The following is a 23,460-nucleotide window of genomic DNA, read 5'->3' as shown; positions in this document are numbered from 1 at the left end:
TAGGGAAAGGTTTCTCTCCAACACAGATTGACAAGGAATGTTGGATTTATTGGAGATCTTTTGCTGATCTGTGTGTGGTGGGATGTAGTGTGCTCGTTGGAGCACACTTGAACCTAGGGCTTAACGAGTAGCAAAAGCTCTTTTCTTCTGGGTACTGTCTTTCAGGTTTTGGTGCCCTACTCCCTCTCTCATATTAGTGGGAAAGATATTATGTTATGGCATAAGGAAGGTATTTTGTGGGTTTTTTTATTTTATGATAATAATTGAAAGAAAAGGAACAGGTCTCAGAGATCCAGTGAGTCCTTTCCAGAAAAGTGTTGCTAATCTGCCATATGAGTTTGATGCGTGTACCCAGAGCTCTAGCAAGTAGCATGGGATCTCTGCCTTTTTCTTGTTGTTATTGTTTTTGTAGTAATACGAGACATTGCTGGTGGATAGACAGCTTTCTTCCTTTTGTTGTGTTATTTTCTCCTCCTTTCCACACATAGCTATTTGCATTGTTTGTTATACATCCATTATGTTGTTTCTCAGTAGATAAATTAAGATATCAGTTCCTGAAATGCTCTAATGGAAGTCTGACTCAGCCTGACAACTGAGTAGAACTTTCCATTTGTTAGAGACAGGTTTTAAAACATAAATATTATAATTAAAACAAGAAACATAACACAAGTCATCATCTGTCTTCTCTCTACCTGAGATACAGTCAATAAATAAAAATAGCTTTAAATAGTCAGTAATGTGATTCAGAGACCGAAACCCACACATTTTCAAAGGACAGCTAAATAGAAGTTAGGCATTTCAACTGTAAAAGGTTTCCTTTGTTCTCTTTAGTTTGGCCCTTTGAAATATAACTGCATGAATAAAATGTAAACTAGAGTTTGAGGGAGCAGTTTAATGTATCATCAGTTATGGAGCTGGGCTTGCATTTGGATAAACATTTATTTGTCAGAATTTTCCATGTTTGCTGTTAACTTCACAGAAGCTACAAGGATTACTTTAGCTCCGCTGAATGTTGATGTCACTGTTGGAGAGAATGCTACCATGCAATGCATTGCATCCCATGATCCTACATTGGACCTGACATTTATTTGGTCTCTAAATGGCTTTGTAATCGATTTTGAAAAAGAGCATGAACATTATGAAAGGAATGTCATGGTAAGTTACTATAGATATGTATTTAATGCGTTAAACCCTAGTTTTCGTTATCATTAATAGCTGTCTTCTCTGTTTTGCTTTTTCTGCTGTGTTGATTCAGGTCTAGAAAGACGCACTAGGCTAAGAACATAAAATAAAGTTACAATTTAAACACCTTACAGACATGTAGACACTTGCAGGTAGATCCCTGAAATCAGACACCTAAATTGATGTAAGTATTTTGGTACTTTAGTTAATTCCCACTCTGATGAATAGCGAATATAGCTGGTAAGTAGGTAGCCTGATTGTAAACAGGGTGCAAATTATCTCAAAAAAGTGTCCGTATACATTCACTTCTACTTACCCATGTTTTTCTCATCAACATTTCTGGAATTTGGCACAAGACCGGGCCAGATGGTGGGTAGGAGTCACACAGTCTGTAAACACTGAGCAAGAATAGTGTGTGTGAAGGCTAAACAAGTTAATACAAAGACACAAGTTTTGGCACATAGAAAGAGGAATCATAGATCTTTCGTGTTTGCATGTATGGTTATCTTTTTACAGTCTTCTATCAAGCTTATTCAGAATTAATACCACGAGTAGAAATCCCTTCTGGTTACGTCTAATCAGATCTTAATTTACCAGATAATCAGTGACAACCTCAGAGTGGTTGCCAACGTATATATTTATTCTGTTGTTCAGGGTTTATATGATAGAAATATCCTCAAATTTAGATACCTTTGGTTTTTTGCACTCCCAAGAGAAACTGTGGATATGGAGAGAAAAAATGACTAATGGTAGTATCTGACACTTTCAGCTCCATGTTCAAAATGGTGTACCATAGAACAGTGTCTCCTGAAGTCTTTCTCTTAAGCTTGCAATATTATTTGATTTTCCATGGACAAAGAGATTCTTTTTCTCTCTTTCAATGTCTGTTTATCTCCATGTGAAAAGATGTTTCAAGCATAACTATTCTAGTCGGATTTGGAACAAACCTGTCCTCTGAGGAGTCAGAGTTGCCTCAGCATGCTCATTTGCTGAGTTCTAAACAGCTCTAAAAAGTCACACTGCTCACTTCCAGTGACAGAACAAGTCCTTGTCCAGCAATCCAGTAGAAGTATGGCTAAAATCAGATGAAAAACTTTAAAACCTCGAAGACATAAAGCGTTTTCTGCAATAAACCTCCCAAAAGTGTATGTCCAAACTTACAGCAGGGTACTAAGCAGTTTGCAGTGTATTTTTTGTTGCCTCAGGAATTACAGAATATGTAGATGTACACTTCTACACTAGCACCATTCAAAACATTTCCTGCATGGAGCTATTAGGCCATGCTTTTGATAGGTTTGTATTTATACTTCGTACTAATCAGTCCATAGGAGTATCTTGAAAAAGCTTGAATCACCTACTAATGGCAATCTAATTTGTCCTTAGATAAAGGCTGGAATGAGTCTGAGTGTCAGCCAAAACGAGAGCTTAAGGACTGAAGCCCCATTAAATGTATTCCTTGTAAAAGAGCAAATAAAACCACCCTGGTTTTATCAAATTTTATGTAGTTGATTGCTTTTAGCTACCTGACAAAAGTCACACAAAGAAACTGTGTTCCGTGAAAGAAAAAATCAGGCTGAAAGTGTTGATGAACCAGTGATTTTGGTGTGAAAGGAAGGTAAGAATACCTTTACCCAGAGGACTTTGTAATGCAAGACTGTGTAATGCAGGAGAAATGACCCTGAACTTTCTCCACTGTTGGTTATACATTGAACAACAGTTTTTATATAATTGACATACACTTTTGGGTTTTGCTTTTAATAATGAGATTAAAAGGAAATTGGATTTTTTTCTTTTAGGGGAAATTAATTCTGAAATGTAATCCCAATTTTAGGGCACTTTATGGGAAAGCATTTCAAGTGAACAAACCTGCGGCCAAGTAAGGGCCTCAGAGCAAGTGTGTAAGGTGTAATTGTCTGTGAAGACTGACTTAATGATTAGGTTCCCAGACACCTGTTTGATCTTCCAGATAGCCCAGTGATCCTGCATCTCCTCACCCAAATTCTGATTAATAATCGATTTGAAACTATTTTAGGCACTTTATTAAAGTGCTGCAGTCTGGAGAGAGCGAGAAAGAGGTGCTTCACTTTGTGTGGGTGTTGAATCTTGTGCTGTAAGATTACCTCTTTCAATAGATCATGAAGATGGATACTCCACAGGATGCAGAAGAAGCTGAAGAGCAACTCTTAATTAGCTGAGATAGTAGGTTAAGTAGGTTAGATCCAAGTGTCAATTAATTTATTTTTCAGTGTGTAACTTATGTTCCTGAAAGATACTTCTTGGTTTGTTGTGTTCCTTTTGCACTTGGTCAGTGCTGGTAGAAATTATTTTAGCAGCGACAGCTTCTTGTTTTGCATTTCTAAACCATATTTCTGGGCTTTCAAATGCAAAGCAAGTACAGATAATCCCTGATCCTCTTCCACGGTCAGCTCAGTCTTCATCACTCAGGACAGAGAGGACAGTAGGATTGCATTTCAAGTCTGGATTTGGAATCTGTACTTATTTGGCAATTCAGCCCTTAAGTAATAGCAAATGCAGAAGTTTTACACATTCAACTACTCCATCAGAAAGGTTTATATAGGTTGTGATTAACAGGAATATGCACTTCTAGCATTTCTGTTTCATTCATACATTATCATATTCTTACACTAAGGGTTTTTCTCCTTTCTGTGTCAACAAGGGGATTTTATCCGGCGTACCGCTCCCACCTCTGGCAGTTCTCAGCTCGAGTCACTGGGTGGCGGGTTTGCTCAGGCTTTCTGGGATGCCGAAGGCTGAGGGGCTGTGCATGTGATAGCAGCAGCCCTTCCTGCTTTAAGCAGTGGAGTCCCATGCTGCCACCCAAACCTTCACGGACATTAAAAAAAAAATCCATCATGAATATTAAAATTACTGGATACAGGATGCATGCTCTCTGTTCTATAATTTCCTGTTGATGAAGGATCCTCATCTGTCTTCCTGATAATATCACTATTAATTTATGTGACTAGGCAGCTCAACATGCTGAAACCTGATACAGCCACAGTATTTCAGTTCTCAAAATAATACTAATATTGTTGTCACAAACACATAATGGAATGCTAATGAAATTCATGTAAATACCTGCATAAGTCTTCTTTCTTTAAATGGAAGCTTTGGTATCTCCATCATTTGCTGAAGGCAAAACTAATTTGCATTACATTAGTACTAAAACTCATTTATCAAAAGAACTTTTGTCACTGCTGTTTTGATTTCCTATGACAGTGAAATTTAAAATGAAAAATATATTTATTAATTGGGTAACTTCCAAAGAGTCAAATGGAGTCTTTGAACTCCTACTATTAGAATGATTGATTTTGGCTGTATGTACAATTGTTCCCCTGGTTATTTGACTGAGGAACTAAACGTTAACGCATCCTTTTAAGTCCCGTAGCACGTAGCACTTCAGGTAATCTGGAAAACTCTAATGTTCGGTCATTTGCTATTTATGGGTCTGCTTTTTGTCATATGTATTTAAAGATTGAAAGCTAACTTTTAATATATATTTTTAAAATATACACTATCCAAATAAGCTTATATTTTGAAATTTATTACCAAAAAAATTCTTCAATATGTGAAGATGTATAACTATTTCTTTTATACATTTGGAGCCACACTAGTCCATTTGTGTGGATAGTCAGGAAGAGGAACTCCATAATTTAACTGATTCAAGTCAGAAATTTGTACATACACTTAGGAATAGTCCAAATGTAGGCTCTAGTAGTCTTAGTCACATACAGACATGCATACATTTTAAAATACTTTCCATATTTCCATCAATATTCCTGTGTTTGCTACATGGCTTATTAGTTGTCTTAAATAATTCAGTGAACCTGAAACTCTGATATTCTTCTCACCATCTTGTCTTTAATAAATTTAATTAAACTGCCATATAAGTGTTCAAGAACTTGACCTGCTTGCAAATAACTTTCTTTTATAAGACTTAAAAGAAAGTTGTGATGGAGAAACACAGTAAGGCTGGGCAGTAAGTTTTGATACAGAGACAATTGACTTGTTGCTTGCTCATGGTTTCTCACATTAACAGTGAGATTATCAGAACATAAGGAAAAACTGTGTTTGGGTTCCTGAGACCTTTTTACACCTTCCAAAATACAGGCCTGTGTCACCCTATCATGTAGTATGTGGATCATTTAAATTACCTTACTTAAGTGGTTTCTAAGTTCTGTTCTTGGCATCTAGTGTGTTTTTTACATTTCCCCAGAAGGTACTATCCTTATTTTTACATCTAACAGCTTCAAGGCTTCATGCTGCTTTGTGATTATAATTTATCAAAAAAAAGCATTCCATGGACCCTCACTCGAGGTGTAGAGTTCCCTTCCCTCCTCTGCCAAAACAAAATAAAGCCAGCAAAAAAGAGAATTCCAAAATGGTGGGTGCAAAATTGGAGTGACCAAGTCTACATGTAAGAGAAACTTGCAGCTCATTCCTTTTTGCCTTTTTTTTTTTTTTAAGATAAATATTAATGTTTTTAAAATGTGAGAATTTGGAAATTCTTTCAAATTTTTTTTGCATGTCAAAGATTCTTAGTTTCTATTGTTTGGTACTTTAGTTTTGTATGAAATTTGCATCTTGCTTTAATAAATACTGAAAAGTAGAAAGTAATCATTCTTTTCTTCTTGTAAAAGGAGAAGCAGCAAAGATGCATGTCCTCAAATCCTCCGCTGACCTTCTCAGTAATAGGATTAAGATGATTTAATAGTTTGAAGCATCTGATATATCAGGAGAGTCCAAGAGAGATGGATTTATTTCACCTCCAGAAGAGCAAGCTCAGGGGGAAATTGTCACCGTGTATAAATACCTGGTGAGAGGAACTAAGGAAGATGGAGCCAGACTCTCATTAGCACCCAGTGCGTGGGCAAGGGGTGATAGGCAGCTACTGAAAAATGGAAAGTTCCAATTAAACATAAGGGAACATTTTTCATTGTGAAGGTAGTCAGACATTGGAACAGGTTACTTGGAGAGTCTATGTAGTCTCCACCCATCAAGTTATTAAAAATATTTGGACTGAAGAAGGCCCTGAGCCACCCATTTTAGTCAACCTTGCTTTGAGCAGGGAGTTTGGACAAGACACATCCAGAGATCCCTTCTGACTTCAACTATTGTGTGATTCTGGGATTGGTTTAATATAGTTCTGTAAAATAATATAGAAAATTGAAGGGTATCAAAGATGCTATCGAGTATTGAAAGCAGATGGCAGCAGTAACTTGCTCTGCCAATACATTTATGTGCTGATGCACAGATATTTGTGTAATGGAGTATCAGCACCTTTCACCACAAGCACAAGCTTGTGGTGAAGTCATAAGTTTAGGGACATGGCACAAAGGCAACCAAACGTGTTCAGCACAGAACTTGCAGGGCTTGTAGCTCAGGGTCCATTCAGCTTTGAAGTGGCTTCTGAATCCAAGCTGTCGTATAACTTGTTCTGGTGTCCCTGCAGCCATCATACAGTTAACCTTCAATAGCGTGGATTTCACTGTATTCTCAAAAGCTTTTTTTTTCCTTTATGCAAATATTATTCATCTTGCTTTATCCCTCTCCAAAGTACAGAAAGCCTTGCAGTCTTCTAGGACTACATTCATAATATTCTGGAGATGCGTGGCCAGACAGTTACTTTATAGTAAATCAGACGTGGAAGGGCCTGTTTCTTTGCTTTGACTGTAAAAGGTGGTTAGTTCAGATACCAAACTTCATGTTACAGCTGTCTAAAATAGGTGACATGACTTCTCAATTGCAGACAACATTTTCCAAAAACTAAGGTTCTACTTTGACTTTTGTAAATTATTTTAATTTGTGGTTCCTTGGCTGGACATGGTAGACAAAGGTGTTCTACTGCGTGCTTTTGCTTCAACATATTACTGAGTAGACATTTCGTTTTATTGTATAAATCTCCTTGCACATTCCAGTTTTCTGCAGCAGAAAAGATACTAAGATTTTGATTTTACTTTTTCTTCACTGCTTCCCCTGGTTATTCTCCTTGCAGAGTGTGGAGTCTAGCTCCAGCTATGTGACAGGAAATCAATAGAAACTTCAGGAGAAGAACTGAAGAATTAGAGAAAAAAATGAAAGCTCAGTTACCCAGTGACAGGGAAGAAGAGGCTGTGTTTGGATTGGAACAAAACGTGGGAGACAACATCAAGCTCATTCAGTACAATTTGTTGAATATACAGAGAGGGCAGGTGATTGTTCATGAAGCATGGCCAGCTGAGCTGCTGCTTTTTCTGAAAAAGAGTTGTGGGACTCTCCAAAGGCACTGTCTCAGTACATTGCTTGATGTATTAGGGAGGCACTTCAAACATGAGTGCGTTGGAAGTCACATATTTGGCTAGGTTTGGGGTAAAATTTAGAGGCTAGGGCCTAATAGTAGTGTAGTGAACCTGGAATGAGCTGGATGGAGTCAGTGGTTAAGAGCAAGGAGGGGAAGGAAAGCAGAAGACAGTGCTGAGGGTGAAGCCAATGAGCAGTTAGCTCTGACAGAAGACTTTGATGAAACCTATTATTAATCCATAGTGCTATTTCCAGTACAAATAAATGTAGTCTGTTTAGAGGATCAAGATATGCCAATTTCTGAGCTAGAATTAAAAAACTACACTGCAAAATCAGTTGTTTGTAATTTCATATGCTTGTGGGACTTTACAAACTACCAAAATCCATGTACTATCCCTAGCTAGGTAGCAGGAGCTGAGAAAACTGGGTGTGAGCACTACTTAGAGAAGTGTAGGTGGCACTATCTTGTGAATTTCTGTTGTCAGCCCTAAAGTTGTGAGCCATAAGTGAACAAGTACCTAAGCTTTTTCTGCTGTTGGAAATGAAATAACAGGCCATATCACCACAGGGATGCTGGTACAAAGCACAGCGTCCTCAAGCATCTCAGTGGTATGCTAAATGGGGAAGAATAATATATTTGTTGGAAATATTTCCCAGTCCACATTTCAGGGGTAGAATTAGTACTGTGCTTCCTTTACATATAAATATAGTTCACTGAAGGAAGAGATACTTCACTTGGATTGACTCTATCATCATTACCCTGCGGGGGGTTTTATTTACCCGTAACTTTAATGTCAGCCATGGCTTATAAAACAAAGTGAGATAAGCTCTCCTGTGAATAGGATTGAGACAGTTGACCTGCACTGGTGGTGGTGCCCCCATGTCATCTCTGATCCCAGTATCGGGAAAATAGCTACAATCACGTTTATGTTAACATTTGTCAACAGCTCTTGGATTATCTGTTCTTCTTGTATCTACCCCATAGCAGATCCTCAGCTGGCGGGAACAAAACAATTCACGTGAACTCATTTAGAGTTAATAATTTTAGGTACAGGTAATAGAATAACAAGTTTTAAATCATTGTTAGCTGTGGAAAAGCTAACAGAATCCCGTATCTTCCACACTACTTATTATTGAATCTCTTACCATCTTACCTCTACTGTGTATTGAACACCTCTGAAGCTCAGATGTGTAATTTGTGATCCTGAATTCTAAAAAAAAAAGGCTCTGTCTCTGTTACTAGGTTCTTCTATTTCAGCAAAGTTAGTTTTATTATCTCAAAGGGCTTGTTAGCTTCATGCTAGCATAGGACCCTTTATTGTTTCCATGGTCCCAACAAAAGCAATACTGCTTTCAGTCAAAAGACTGGAATCCTGTAAATTATTTTTGATCACATGGGGGCATGTTCTGATGGCTTTCAGTAATTTAGTGCAGTGGCAAATGTGATAGTCAAAAGATAACAGTGAATCTCAAAAATAGGTCATACAATGCTATTTTTGACATCACTATTAAAATATAAATATAAGGCTCATATGATGAAAGTCTTTGCTTAAAACTTGGTAAATAACTTACTGGTGAACCACAGATACCGTTGGAACATCCATGAATATGGCTATCACAGTTTCCAGTCTGTGATTCAGTTTTCTCTGAGTTAAGGAAGGCATCTTCAAACTTAGCCAAGCTGAGGTTTTTGAATGAAAACATACAGTGCGTTCATATCTAATTTGTGGACAGGATTTGCTGATGCCCATGCTCTTTATTTGCTTTGTAAGCTCTTCTTTTACCACCAAGAACTTGGGCTTCTTCTGAGGTATGGAAAGCTTTATCACTGACTGCATAAAACGTGGCTTCAGTAGAGCTTCTGAACCAACAAGATGCAGTACCATATCTATGGGTTGTTGATTTTTAAATTATGTTACATTTCTCCATCTGTTTTTTATCATTTAGATTTTAAGACCAAGTTCCCATAAAGGAAATTAATGTTAGAGCAAGTGTATGGTCACATCATTAATAAATATAATAAAGTATTTTAATTAAAGTGCTAACATAGGAATTAACAAGTGCTAAGACTATTGAGAATTTGTAATCATTTGTTATTGAAGTAATAATATGATCATGAGAATACTAAGTTTATGCAGTTTTTCTAAACCTTATTGCTTTGCCCAACCTTTGCTTATGTTTATTTGCAGATCAAAGTGCAAGCAATGATCAGAGATTCACAGGCAGTGTGGTTCCTTCTAGGATGAGAGTTAGTGTTAATAAACTGAAGGTTTATACACAGCACTCAAACACAGAACTGTTTGTCTCTTTTATTAAAAACAAAACCAATAAGAACAAAATGGAAAAGGGAAAAAAATAAAAAACAGGGACTGAAAACTCAAGGCGTTTGAACTTCTGCAGCTTCTTTGTTACAGGAGGAGGTCAGAGGAGCAGGTAATTGCCTTCTCTGCTCTCACAGAAATACTGACACTCCCACTGATTTTTCTTCCTGCAAGGCATTGACAGCGTTGCTTAGCCCACTGCAGGCAGAAAAGGCTTACATGTGGTTATTCAGGCAGGCAGCCGGTGTTCGCTTAGGCAGTAATCCCCACAGATTTTCAAAGGGTGCTGTCCTCGAAGGTGGTCCCCCTGGCGTTCTCATGAATAAACTGGGGGGGCACCTGCACAGAAATTACACTGCCCCAGACTCAGCTTATCCCTGTATCTTGCACTTTGCACTTTGGCAAATTAAATTAAAAGCCCTGTTGTAGTAGTCTTGAGGGAAAAGTGTGAAAACATATATATACACACACACACACATATATATGTATACACACACATGGTTATGGTTTAATAATAACTAAAAGAGAAATGGTCAGAAATATATCAAGAATATTGGATTGTTCACTGATCCAACTAATCTCTTTGATCATTGCTAGCAGCATTTGTGTCACTCAAAAATTGGAAAGATACAGTGAAACCTGCAATTCTCTCCGACCCTATGAGACAATCAGCTGAAGTGTTGCTAGCCAGAATTGAGCAGTTTCTTTCATGTGTGCTTGATGCTCCTTTTATGTAATCAACAATTTACCTCAGTAATTTCTTAAAGATGTGAATTCTTATGTTGGACCAAAAAAATTGGTATTAACAGATTTCAGTTTGTGATGAAATTTTATGCCAGCAGAATTTGAAGCTGGCATCCAAAATCCTGACTGGAGTTTGGAAAGGAAAAGGATAGTTTTATCTGGCTATTTTAATCTCCCCTACTTTAAACTGGCATTCTAGTTTCAGAACATTTGGAAAAGATTTAATCTTACTTTTTTTCTCCTCCTTTTAAACTGAGAAACATAAACTGGATGGCATGGTTTTATTTAATTTCTTCAGAATGTCTAAATGCAGAGACACTAATGACAGGCCATAATATCTGAGATTGTCTTGTAGGTCTTTGCTGTTGTCTAGAACCTTCTTTGATGATAACACTAGTTCTTATACCTAAATATTCAGCAATTTCTGATTTTACCTACCATTTTGCATCTGAATTCCTTTTGTTCCTGCATGTGAAGGTTTCAGGATTACATTGAGTTACCTCAGTGTTTGGTTTGCTGATCTGCAGTGAGTTAGGAAATATGAATGTTGCCCTGTTCGGTATAGTGTGGTATAAATCCATCTGCTAATCTTTTGTAACATTTTGATTTCATGAGAGCAATCAGATACATTTTGGAGAGAACATGGTTGAGTTTTTTTCTGAAATACCTTTAAGACTAACAGATGTTTAACCTTGTGATTTAACTTCGTAATCTTTTCCTGGAATAAACTGCAGGATAGATAATCAAAATATTTCAAGTGTGTTATTTTAAAACATTTGTATAAATATCTTTCTTAACATAAAATGTGTTTTTTATTAAGAATAGCTATGGGTTATGTAGTGGTCTGTCTTCTACTCCGTGTTTTACAGGTGCACACCTAGCTGCTCAGTGGGTTCACAGAAGTGTCATGGGACAAAAATATTTTATTCAGTTTGCCTCTATGCAACCACAGGGAGCAGCAGATAGTGGACCTTAGAGCCACCTGAAGGCATACCTATGTATTTTCCCAGCAGTCTAGACTTGGTGAAGAGTGTCAAGGAAGGATTAGGGTCTGTGATGATGATGATGAGGGTATGAGCCTTGTTGAACAATGAATTACCTCCCTGGAGGTCCTGATGCTGTTTGCCAGGGAGCAGCGAGGGTTGAGCTGGGTCAGGGATGGCATGGCACGCAGGGCAAGGGACTTGCCAGCAAGGTCCCCATCCTGTAGGCCTGAGGCAGGGGAGAAGGGCAGGTCTGGTAGCCATAGCCAGGGCCAGGCATGGCCCAGGTGTGGCTGAGCAGGTCTGTCGTGAGGAGACCGGCCATGGTGGGGCTGGGGAGTCAGCGGGCTGCTCAGCAGGTCAGGACCAGCAGGGCCCACAGATGGGCTGGGCTGTGCCATGGCAGGAGCTGTTGGTGTGGCTGGGCCCTAAAGGCAGCACTGCAGCTTGAGAGCAGCTCCTGCAGCAGGGGCTGGCCATGGCTGAGGCCCCACGACAGCATGGTCTGTGTGCTCCCCATCCCAGGTGGTCAAGGGCCGTAGTTTCAGAGCCCCGGCAGCTCAGCTTCCCACCGTAGGGGTTACGGTTACTGCCATCGTCCTGTCCATCGTCAGCACCCTGCGCAGCACAGGGTTGCCTTTCCTCTGAGGAGCTGTGACACGTGTTGAACATTACTGTCTCTTTGCAGTCGCTGCATTTTACTGTCTCCTTGGTGCATCTTTATTTAGGCTGTGGTTGTAGCCTCTGTGCAACAAAAATGTTTGTAAAGGAAGAGTCAAACAGTATCCTGCTCTGTTAGTAGGACTCCATGACATGTTATCATGCTGCTGTGCATAGAAAAGCAAGTAATGGTGCAAAAAAATCATCTGACTTCATTTAATGTTCAGATATGGGCTTCAGAAAGTAAAAAAGGGGATGTTGGCTTGTAAAAAACATTTGGTAAGATGTCTGGTTTTTACATGTCCAGAAAGAGCAGCAGCTCCCCAGGAAACACAGGACACTTTCAACAGCTGTCATATAAATCAGATGTATCTTTGAGAGTGATCTGTTCTCAAAGTAAACACTTCCTCTTAGGAAATCGCTACCATTGTGTATGAGTTGGGAGGGATGTGTAGACATGTATCACATAGCTGTACAGGGATGTTTACCAGCTTCACTATGTGCTGTTTTTGTGACAGATCAAATCCAATGGTGAGCTGCTCATTAAAAACGTTCAGCTGCGGCACGCAGGGAGGTACACGTGCACTGCTCAGACGATTGTGGACAACTCCTCGGCTTCAGCTGACCTTGTGGTAAGAGGTAAGTTTTTCCAGGTAAAACAGAAATCTGGCTGGTTTTCACCTAGATAAGCAGGTTGCTTAGAGAATGCTACTTCTCATCAAGAAATGACAGAAATTAAAATGAAAAGTGCATGAACATGCAAAGTCTTAAAGTCTACTCAGGGTACTGATTTTATTCCAGACGTTTAGAAGTCTAACTGAGCGTGTGTTTATGGAAATGTAATAAAGATTATTCTGTTACAGGTATTTTTCTTATGTTGAAGTAAGTTTTAGACTGTTTAATTTAGTGTTCATTATTAAAAATAGATTTTAAGCATCATTTCAATGTATCCACTGTATAACATTTTTAAGAAGCCACTTCTGTTTTCTTATAAAGCTTCATGGATTAAATTACTGTGTGTAATGCTAGGCCTATGATAAAAGGATTCGTGGTTTTCAAATGACAGAAACGAGGAGGCTCTCACTCCATTGTTAACTGATTCATGTCTGTTAAGTGTTACTTGGATCTCAAAAGACTGTGCTTGCTCATAGGGTAGGTATCCTACAAGATCTGTTACAATGTTTCAATAGTGTGAGTTAATTCATGTCCTTTGGGCATTTTACTCTGTTTTGTGCCTCCAGGTGTATCACATTCTTAAGTGGTAATACTCTGTAATGCTGCCAGTTTAAAGCAGACTTAACTTGTACTTGGGGCCGCATTGCTGTTATGGTTTGCCCCACATTACGGTTATACTGTAGAGCTGTATGGCAGCTGAAGTATACCTTGTGCCTTGATTTTGAATTTCTGTCATCTGAGGATGTTATGGACTTAAATATTTCTGGTTTTTAATTTTTGCTGGGTTTTAACAGCCAGTGAAATGTCACCAGTTTTGGATGAAATGTCTAAGTAAATATAAGTGGTGAAACTGCAGAATACATCTGCAAAGAAAAGGAGAAGGGTTGGTTCATGTGCCTTAGTATTATGTAAGCACTTTCTTTCAAAAATAAAATGAGACAAGGTGCCTTCTCAAGCTTCTGATTCTCCTTCCAACACAGTAATTATAATTAGAATCGTTGCTCTGAGGTTAGATTGTGGAAGAAATTGGCATTCATTTTATGCTCAACATTTGGGTTTTTATTACAATGAACACAGTTCTGCTTAGTGCTGCGTAAGTCTCACTACCATTTTTGTCAGTGGAAGACTGAGCATCTTACAGGGGCAAGGTTAAATACCTGATGAAATATGGCAAGGGTGACATAGTTTCACTGCGCTGGTAGGATAAGGCAACAGCAGAGTATGAAAACACAGAGCTAGGTTCCAGTGTGTCTCATCAGTGAAGCAGTAAAGGACAGCTGCTGTTCATGCAGGCACATGAAGATATTTTGTCTGTCCACAGTACAGTTCAAAAGTTCATATGGATTGTCCTATGTGACATCAGTGTATTAACATTGCTGTTGTGTTCAGGAGAATTGCTAGCGATCCTGGTATGCTGGAGACTGTCAGGCACCTGAGCGCACCAACAGACCATTAGTGTACTGATCAGCCTCACCCAGGACACCAACCCATGCAACTGCCCATGGCCCAGGAACCCTGTTAAGCTCAGCCCTGGCCCTTCAGCCCTGAGTGGAGGTGCGTGACAGACATGTCTGCTTCTAGGTCTGTCTCTGGCCCTGCCTCCTGGATGGGCTTCAGACCTGTGCTGTAGGTAGATTGTCTCCTGGATGGACTGCTTGGATATAGCTAGTAGTTTGTCACCAGGATGCGTCTGATTCATTGCTTGTGGTATCTAGGACTGCTGTATCAGCATCCGGCTCTGCCCACCGTATTCAGACCTTGTGGTACTTTTCCCCTGCTGTCAAAGGAACTGCCAGCCCTGGGATTACTCGATGGTCCCAGCTCAGCTTTCCTGAGGGACCAGCTGCCCCTTGGTGTTTCCTGACATAGGCCATTTTCAGAAATTTTGACAGTGAGGTGAGAAGCTGTAGGAGAGATGACCTCCTAAAGAAAGAAAGAAAGAAAGATCTTGGGAATGATGAACCTTTCTGTACCTTTCAGCTTGAGGGCTTCTGAACTGGACAGTCTTGCAGAACGGGTCCCTCAGGCCTTGCCTACCTGAGTCTTTCCAGCTGGGCTATCACATATGCAAATTAGCAGGGTGGAGAGTTGACTAACTACCCTCATCTTAAAAATCAGCTCTTAGCAACAACTTCTACCTTGTTCATCCTGTGTGAAGCATGCAGTAAGGTATTTAGCCCTTACTTTGAAAGGCAGGTCTGGGAACAGCTAATTAGTAGGTTAGTTTCCAATGCCATTTTTTGGATTTTAATAGAAGTTCATTATTATACATCCAGTAGTCAACTGATGTACATTTTTCTAATATACTAAATGGGATCTAGTCATGGATCTTAGGAGACGAAACAATCAGGAATTTCACTGTCCAAGTCATGTGCTGTAAGCCCAGTAGATTGTGTGGACTGGTCACGCTTATTTCTTTTTGAACAATAGCATATACATTCTGTAAGGAACCAATCTAACTTTAAATACTTTTGGAGTCAGGAATGGAATTGCTTGCTTGTTAGAAGGATAAATTCATTGAAATTGAGGAACAACAATATATGGTAGCATATTTGTTAGACTCAGTTAATTTCATTTGATTCCTTTTCCCAGATTTATGGAGAATATAAAGAGCTCAAGAACTGAAGATACATTTGGCACGCTCTGTGTTTAGATCTGATGTAGAGATCTTACTCCATTCTTTTTGTGGAGTTGTTTTTGTTTTGTTTTGTTTTTCTGTGGTTTCTCTGTAAATAAAACATATCCCAGAAAAATATATCCTGTTATTTCTTGTTGATTTTTTAATATGCTCTGTGACTTGTTCAGTCAGATTGTTGGATAATTACCTGAATCATGTTGGCATATTATTATCTCTGAATGCGGAATCAGAAAATACTTCTCAATAGTTCTAATGCATTGTCTCTTTTTTTACACAACAGTCAGTGTTTATCACATAACTGTGTGTCGTATAATGCAGGAGCGTGATTACAAAACCAGAAAAGTCAATATGAAAAGAATGATCTGAAAATATCTATAGACCAAGTTTATAAGTAGGTACTAAGCTTTGGGTTACAGAATTAATGTAAGTTTGAGGGGTTTCAGCAAAGCTTACTGAATATTGTGGTGACTTTTACAGATGAAAATTCCTAGACTCACATAGGTATGCACCTGCATCTCATCTTAGCTTTCTTGTTTATGAAAAAATTACCTGTGCCTGTTGATCTGCACATTTTAGCCTCTCTTCTGGGGACCAAGGCACAGCACAGCAACGATAAAAAAGTTCCATGCACAGAATGGAGAATTAGGAGTAGTAGTAATTAGAATAAATTTTTTAAAATTTAAAAAATTCAGAGAAATGCAAGCATTCACTTCAGCAGTTTTTGTCAATTCTTATTGTTTAGAAACAAACCAGGTGAGGTTGGGTGAAGAGATAAAATGCCATTTGTTAGGTTTAGTGATACACCTGGAAAAAACAGGCAAGTTTTGGGAACAGAGACCAATCTCTCTAGACCTGAAGTACAGCTAACAAAGCGAAATATGGATTGAGAATAATTTTGGTTATTTTAACATAGATATTCTAAGTAATTGGTTTGAGCAGAAATAATATTTAATACTTGAAAATCATAGAAATGAGACTGTGGACTAGTTTAGGACAAGCAACTTCTACCCATAATGATTTAGCTGAGTGTTGGGAGCATAGTAATGTGTCATCAAGCCAACATCTGTATTTAGCTCATGACTTTTTATATTCAGCATAACTATGAATTTTTAATTAATCTTTTCAAGTACCTGTCTTTTGAAGAAAAAGGAAGTACTCTTTAGAAATTACTTCATAGGTCCTTCTTGATGGTCAGCACTGAAAGGGCAGATGCAGAATGACTGTTGTATGAGAAGTGGTTTTCCTCTGACAGCTTATTGCTTCTGTGCCTTGGTGAGGATCTCTGTGAGGTTATTCTGGTGCACACAAGTTGTCCTATTTCACCCATGGAGTTCACAAGACTGCTTTTAGTTCAGGTGTAGTGGATTCCACCTTTTGGCATGGATTTTTGAAATTCTTGTTGTGGGAAGGCTTTTGTTGAACTGCCTAGTGCCTGAACTCAAATGATATTAGTCTGTAGGCAGTTTGATTCTGATGATGGTTTTACCACATTGGGGTAATATGAAGGCCATGAAGAGGAATGTGAAGAGGTCTATAGAAATGTCTTACAAGGTGATTTTTCTCCAACCTAAGTTACAAAATTTTCCGTATAAATTGCAGTCAAGGCCAATATGCACAAGCAGAAGTGTAGATTAAAGGTGGGCCGTCATCTTCAGGTGGAATTTAGGAAGGAAGATTTTCTGTGGTTTTTCTGACTCTGAGTTTGCTGTTGTTTGAAAAAAAGAGCAGCCATCATTTCAAAGTACCATTTTTTCACTTAAGAAAATCTCAATATTACTACTTAGGCAGGAGTCATGGAAGTTTCATTTAGTACCTGTTAGATGCAAGAGCATCTGGATCACCCTGTAGACTGTTAAAATGTATATATACATTTTCAATCTGTTCATAAGTAGAAAGTGAGGCTCAAAAGTTGTGTATCTGATAAATACAAGTAGAGAAGTTAGTGAACTTTCATTTTCAGAACATTTAAATTGTGAATTGAACTACTGATGTGTTTTTCCTCAGGTCCTCCAGGCCCTCCTGGAGGTATAAGAGTCGAAGAAATCAGAGACACTGCTGTAGCACTTACCTGGAGCCGTGGAACAGACAATCATAGCCCTATTTCAAAATACACTATCCAGTCAAAAACCTTTCTATCTGAAGAGTGGAAAGATGCCAAAACAGGTAAGAGTAATGCCAGAAGTAAGAAAGTCAATAGGTTTTAAAGTGTTTGATTGTTAGAAAGCTTGGCTAATCAGAAAATAAGCATGATAAAAGTAAACCAGGGATGCTATTAATGTCTGCCATAGGGTTTAGGAGCAGGTACCACCTCGTCAGTGTCTTGTCAACAGGTTTGTTCCCAGCACTTGGAGGGCCTGAGCTGACTATCAAGAAATACGGAAAAGAACAGGCCAAAGTTTTTATCTGGGTTTTCCCTCTTTCCTTGTTGCTTGAAACATTGAACATTTACTACTCGAATCATTAAAAATTATTTACAGGTTAATTTGGATGGCAAATGGGTGTTTTCATTTCTGTATTTGTTATAGAGAAAATTGGCTAAAATAGTCTGCTTTTTCCTGGGAGGAGGCTAAGTTCCAGTTGTATTAAAACTGGCATCCGTAGAGAAAACATAGCTAAGATTATCCTTCTAACCACTGGATGTCATCATTGTGCCACATTAATTGCAGTTCAGGAGGCACCTACCTGAACACAGGGCATGCTAATGTATCTTTCTTTGCAAGATTTGACGTAGGTGCATAAATTATGAAAATATTTTTAAACTACTAGTATCTTTAAATGCTTTATGAGGGATAGCATTGCCACAAGCTATACAGAATTGTCCTATCAGTATGATTCATTATGCCACCATAACAAATTATAAGTTAACTGCTTTTCTGTGGAATTAGGGCATCACATCCTCAGCATTTCTAAATACTAAGAATATGAATATTTTCAGCTATTGTATTTCATTTAAGTTGTTCTTTGAAACTACAGAGATAGATGTGTGAGAAATAGACTTTTGACATACTGACCTGAAAATCTCTGTCACGTTTTTAGAGTAAAAAGTTAAAAATACTAAGCCTACTGCCTTCAGTCATATTTCTCTGCCAGAATATGTAGGATATGTACCTCTATTGTATATAATTCCTCAAACAGACAGCACTAGTATATGACATGTTAAAGCAACTTTTAAAATGAGACTAGAACATTCCCCAGTCCCTTTCTATCTCTTGTATCTTCTTTAATAGTTTATGTAGAATAGATTTCTTTGAACTTTAAAAAAGTAATTAATGTAGAAAGTAGAGCTGTTCAAATAACTGATGACTTGATTTAGTAATAATATACACAGGAGGGAGCATCTTTATTGACCAGCCTCTGTTTTTTTCAGGATAATTTATAGATTATTTCCTATTCTTTTTTCTTTTTTCTTTTGAATTAAAAAAATAAAGTAATTGGGAAGAAATGAGGCTATAGGAAGAATTTGTGAACAGTGGATGGCAGCTCTGATTCTGCTTCCTTTTGTGCTGCATGTGTAGGAGATGTAAGGGTTAAATTCAGATCTTCACTCTGTTTTTTCAGAGCAGACACTTGAACCCGTATCTCTCACTTCTCAGCAAGACTCTCTTGTTTGCAGTGTTATGGGCATGATGGGATGCCCTTCTCTGCATCTCGGAAGTTCTTTTGTTTCACAGAATTAATGAGATAGTTATTGAGATGTGCAGTCAGACACTGACTCTATTCTCTAGCATGTTGAGTGGAATTCATATTTTCAGTGGGACAGAGAGGAATCTAGATTGTTGAATTCCATTTTTAGAAGCTGTCAGGAAAGTTATGAACTACTCATTTCTGAAAAGTCGAAATGAACTATTCTGGTGTTTTAAAAAAAAAAAATTTTTTTTTCCACTTGAACCTCACTAAGTAATTTTGATTACTAGATGATTCCATCAAAAAAAGCCAGATAAAATCACCATAGTAACCATCACTGGCATCACTTCAAGCTTTTACGTAATTTCTGGGCTCCTTGCAGTTTGGCTCACTGTTTGCTTTCATATGAAAGAAGTACGATGAGCACTCCAGACTGATCTCTCATCGGCATTTAGGCTGTCATTTAACGCTGCTAATTTTCAATGTGTGGAACAAAAATATACTTTGGCATTGCACTTTGGAAATACTGTTGTTTCTACCATTATTCCCAAAGCAAATCATTCATCTCAGGTTGCATAATACTGAGTGTGTTTTATGAAAGAAGTGTATTCTACTTCACAAGATGGAAATATGTATGAATGGGTTATGTAAGAAGTTGTTTACATCTGTGTTGCTCTTTCCAGTTAAGGGGATCAGATTCTCATCATGTTTAATATTCATAATTATTCTGGGAATTTGTGGCACAGTAAGATTAAATGAAGAGCTTGAAAGTAGCCCATGAAAAGGAGTGCCAAATTTGTATCATGGCTTGGATGCCACAGGAGGTTTGCAATGGCTCTACTACTGAAAAATAATTTGAGTAAGGATGAGGGAGTGTGGTGGGCAGGTGGAATGAAAATGGGAAGTGGTTTCGTTTCTTCTTCAGGGCCTCACTTTTGAATGAAAAAATTAATGATCATTGGGTAGAGGAAAGTTGTGTCACTATCCAGTGCTTACACTGGATTACACTAAACCCAGTGCCTGTGTTTTTTTCAGCCATTGCATTCATACCTTAAATCCAAATCAGCTGCCTTTCTGTTGCAGAATATTTCATTTCTCATCTTCCTCTGAAATCTCTAATTTGACAAACAACTCTTGGCCCACACCACAACACCCACACGATAAATGAAAATCCTCTGTCTTACTGTAACTGCAGACAGCTATAGAAACAACCCCTATTGTCTCTGAATTGTAGATGGAGTCATGAATGAGACATTTTATTTATGGTAAAGAAGCTCATCCTTATAACAGTAATAAGTCTTTTTGCATGAACACTTACCCTTGCTGGATCAGAACTAGATAGCAAGTTGTAACATGCTCATTAATAAGGTGCACCAAAACATGACCACATTTTATAAACCACTCTTTATCGGTTAATCAGACCCTACATTTGCACATGTCTAGCCTTTGTCTGTATCATGAATTTTACTGGTTTTGCATTGCAGCTTTCTCATTGCATTTGTCTGTAGGTAAAATGAAATCCTACAACTACAATATGTAATTAGTAGGTATACCTCATAACTCTATGTACCTCTTTTGCTAGTTCACACCCAGTAAAAACTTACAAGTTTATAAGGATTTATCCAAGATATTGTCACAGTTTCCAAATTCCCAGTCACTGCTTTGAGTACTCCTTGTAAGATGTGGTATTCCTAATACATAACGTCAAGTTTCCTTCAGTTGGCTATGTGTGGTTGCAGAATAGTGATAGTTTTGCCAAAATCAACCACATTCTTGGCTGACCTTATTATAGAAATGCTGTTTTATAAAGCATTTTCTTTCTTCTTTTTTTTTTTTTTAGAACCATCAGATATTGAAGGAAATATGGAATCTGCCACAGTGATTGATTTAATTCCATGGATGGAATATGAGTTCCGGATAATAGCAACAAACACTCTGGGGACAGGAGAACCTAGTATGCCGTCACAGAGAATCAGAACTGAAGGCGCTCGTACGTAAACAGAAAATGTCAATTTTTTTAATGTGCTTCTTAATTTTCATATTTTTATTAATAAATTTTGTAATTTTGGTTTTTTTATTAAAAAAAACCAACCCAAAACATTTTAGAAGGTGCAGGTATAGAGAATAGATTTTCAGCCACCCACTACTATAGATTTTAGTAAGCAAGTACCAGACTGTCCAGATGTGGTAGCATCAAAGCAGACAGGAAAGAAACATCACGATACAAATGTCAAATTTGCCTCCGTTGCTGAAACAGGGTCGTACTGTATCTTTCAGAGATCCCTCACTGCATCCATCAGTCAGGTTGTGTGTGTATGTATGCATGGACGTGCTCGGGACCAGGGTACGTGACTTAGGAAAAAACATTTTAACAAGAAAAATGTGTTTAACAAGGAAAATGTCCATTTGCTGTTTGGCTTGTGTTCTAACTAAAGTATACATGGCAGGGTGAGTGTTATACTGGATAATGCCATTTTTCTGTGACTGAAGTTTTGGTCTTGTGTCTTCTTATTCCATGTCAAAGATGTGACATTATCCAATGCAACATATGCCTTTATCAATCTAATTGCTCAGTGTTAAAATCTCAGAGCGTATTTAAGGATATCCTTTAGGCTCAGGCACGTCCTTTTTAAAATGAATTCTCCAAAATGAGGAATTAGATGTTATTATTCAAGATAATACATTCTGGTTTGACTGTACAAAGGAGATAACAGCAGTGCTGTAGGAGGTAATGTATCACTGCAACAAAGCCGGCATACCAGTTTATCCTCCTTAACATATATTAGCACCCATGTGCAACCTAGATATATTTACAATTGTTGTCCCATAGCTTGAGATTTTAAATCAAAAATGCAAAACTAAAGTGTAAAAATTAATTCTTTGCACTTATACCTGCTAGGTCGTTGCTTTGTTTAGATAGTATTTTCAAAATAAAACATATTAGCATTGCAAATTTCAAAACATTTATTTAAAAACACCCACATTTGGTCCATTAAAAATTTTATTTCTTAGAGAGAAAGGGAATACAGATTGGTTAAATTAATCTGAGTAGGGAAGGAAAAGCCACAGACCTTTTAGTGCTGAAGTAAAACAAAATTACTGCCTATAAAGTTGACTGTTAGCATCATATGTTTTATGACTCAACAGCTGTATTTGAAGGCCAGGGAATCTAAATGAGAAATCTATTGTGCCTGGTGCCCAATAGACATTTTTGAAATGTCAGAAAAGGGACAGAAAGGGAGGAGAAATAATGCTCACAAGTGGAATAGTAGTCGTGTCCTGCGGACTGCAGTGTGCAACATTCATGATATTTGTTGTAGCCCCCCCAAAATGGAATATCCTTCAGTTTTGTAGGAGGATGCAATGCTTTTGCAAAAGGTAGTCTGTTTACTCTGTTGTCTGATTCCCCATGCTCAGCACCATTGTCATCTCTGGCAGACTGTGAGATGATTTTGGTGAAACAAAGCAAGATGTTAAGGTAGTCCTCCTAGGCATTAGTCAGCGCTTCTTGCCATGCCAAAATAGGGTATAATTCAGTAACAGCGTCCAGATAAACTTCTGTGCCCAAGTGCATTTTCTGCCACATATTTGTTACAAGTAGCAACAAGAGGATTTGGATTGCACTGTCAGCTTCCAGGGTACTACAGAACCAGTACTGCATGTGCATTTTTTGTAGATGGTAAATACCTTATTGCACGAACAACCACCCATATCCACACATTATAGTTATTTTTAACATTTTTTCTGTGTTAAACAGCAACAGGCTGTGCTACATCTTTGTTGTACGGCATGGGTGACAAATAATGTCTGTTAAACTCAGAGATATCAGTGGCTTTTTCAGTTTTGAAGTCTCTTCTTGTAGAGAACTGTAATTTAAGTAACTTTTATCAGCCTGCTAAGTATGCGTGCTGTGATTTTTTTTCTCATGAAATCTGCTTGCTTCATCAGTAACACATTTCACAGTGATTTCTTGAAATTCAATGGATCAAAGTATGCTTTGATGTATTTTAACTTCTGGATGCGTTAGAATAATTGTCTAAGTATAGCTGTCTGAATTAGTAACCTGGTCTTAATGGAGAGAGAAACCTAGGTTTAATGGCTGAGAGAGAGAATGAGGGAGATTCTCTTGAAAAGGGTGATTTGTAAGACATTAGACAGCCTTTTTTCTCTTCTCTGGCAGCCTGTGTATCTTCTTTGACTACTAAGCATTCTAGAAAACCTCTGCTTCTAACAGCACTAAAGTTATATTCTTATAATGGATAATATGACTACTCTCTCTTTCAGTAATAACAAGGGTGAGTAGTAAGTTCAAGCTTCCTCCCGAATTAACATG

The 23,460-nt window shown here is 38.0% G+C and overlaps 1 protein-coding gene across 1 annotated transcript in view; it reads left to right on the top strand.

The window, feature by feature from the left end:
* Positions 1 to 23,460, top strand: part of CNTN1 (contactin 1) — a gene marked incomplete at its 5' end in the record, with an annotated part of 69,990 nt that overhangs the window by 26,596 nt on the left and 19,934 nt on the right. The window contains 4 exons of the mRNA XM_010161750.1: positions 980 to 1,155; positions 12,709 to 12,829; positions 17,508 to 17,666; positions 20,968 to 21,117. Of these exons, the coding sequence (XP_010160052.1) occupies positions 980 to 1,155; positions 12,709 to 12,829; positions 17,508 to 17,666; positions 20,968 to 21,117 (606 nt within the window). The remainder of the gene's footprint in view (positions 1 to 979; positions 1,156 to 12,708; positions 12,830 to 17,507; positions 17,667 to 20,967; positions 21,118 to 23,460) is intronic.

This window comes from Eurypyga helias, unplaced genomic scaffold (assembly GCF_000690775.1).
Source record: "Eurypyga helias isolate BGI_N326 unplaced genomic scaffold, ASM69077v1 scaffold16250, whole genome shotgun sequence".
In the NCBI taxonomy this organism is placed as follows: domain Eukaryota; kingdom Metazoa; phylum Chordata; class Aves; order Eurypygiformes; family Eurypygidae; genus Eurypyga; species Eurypyga helias.
Note: the sequence above shows the minus strand (reverse complement) of the source record. Positions and strands in the feature narration are given on the sequence as shown.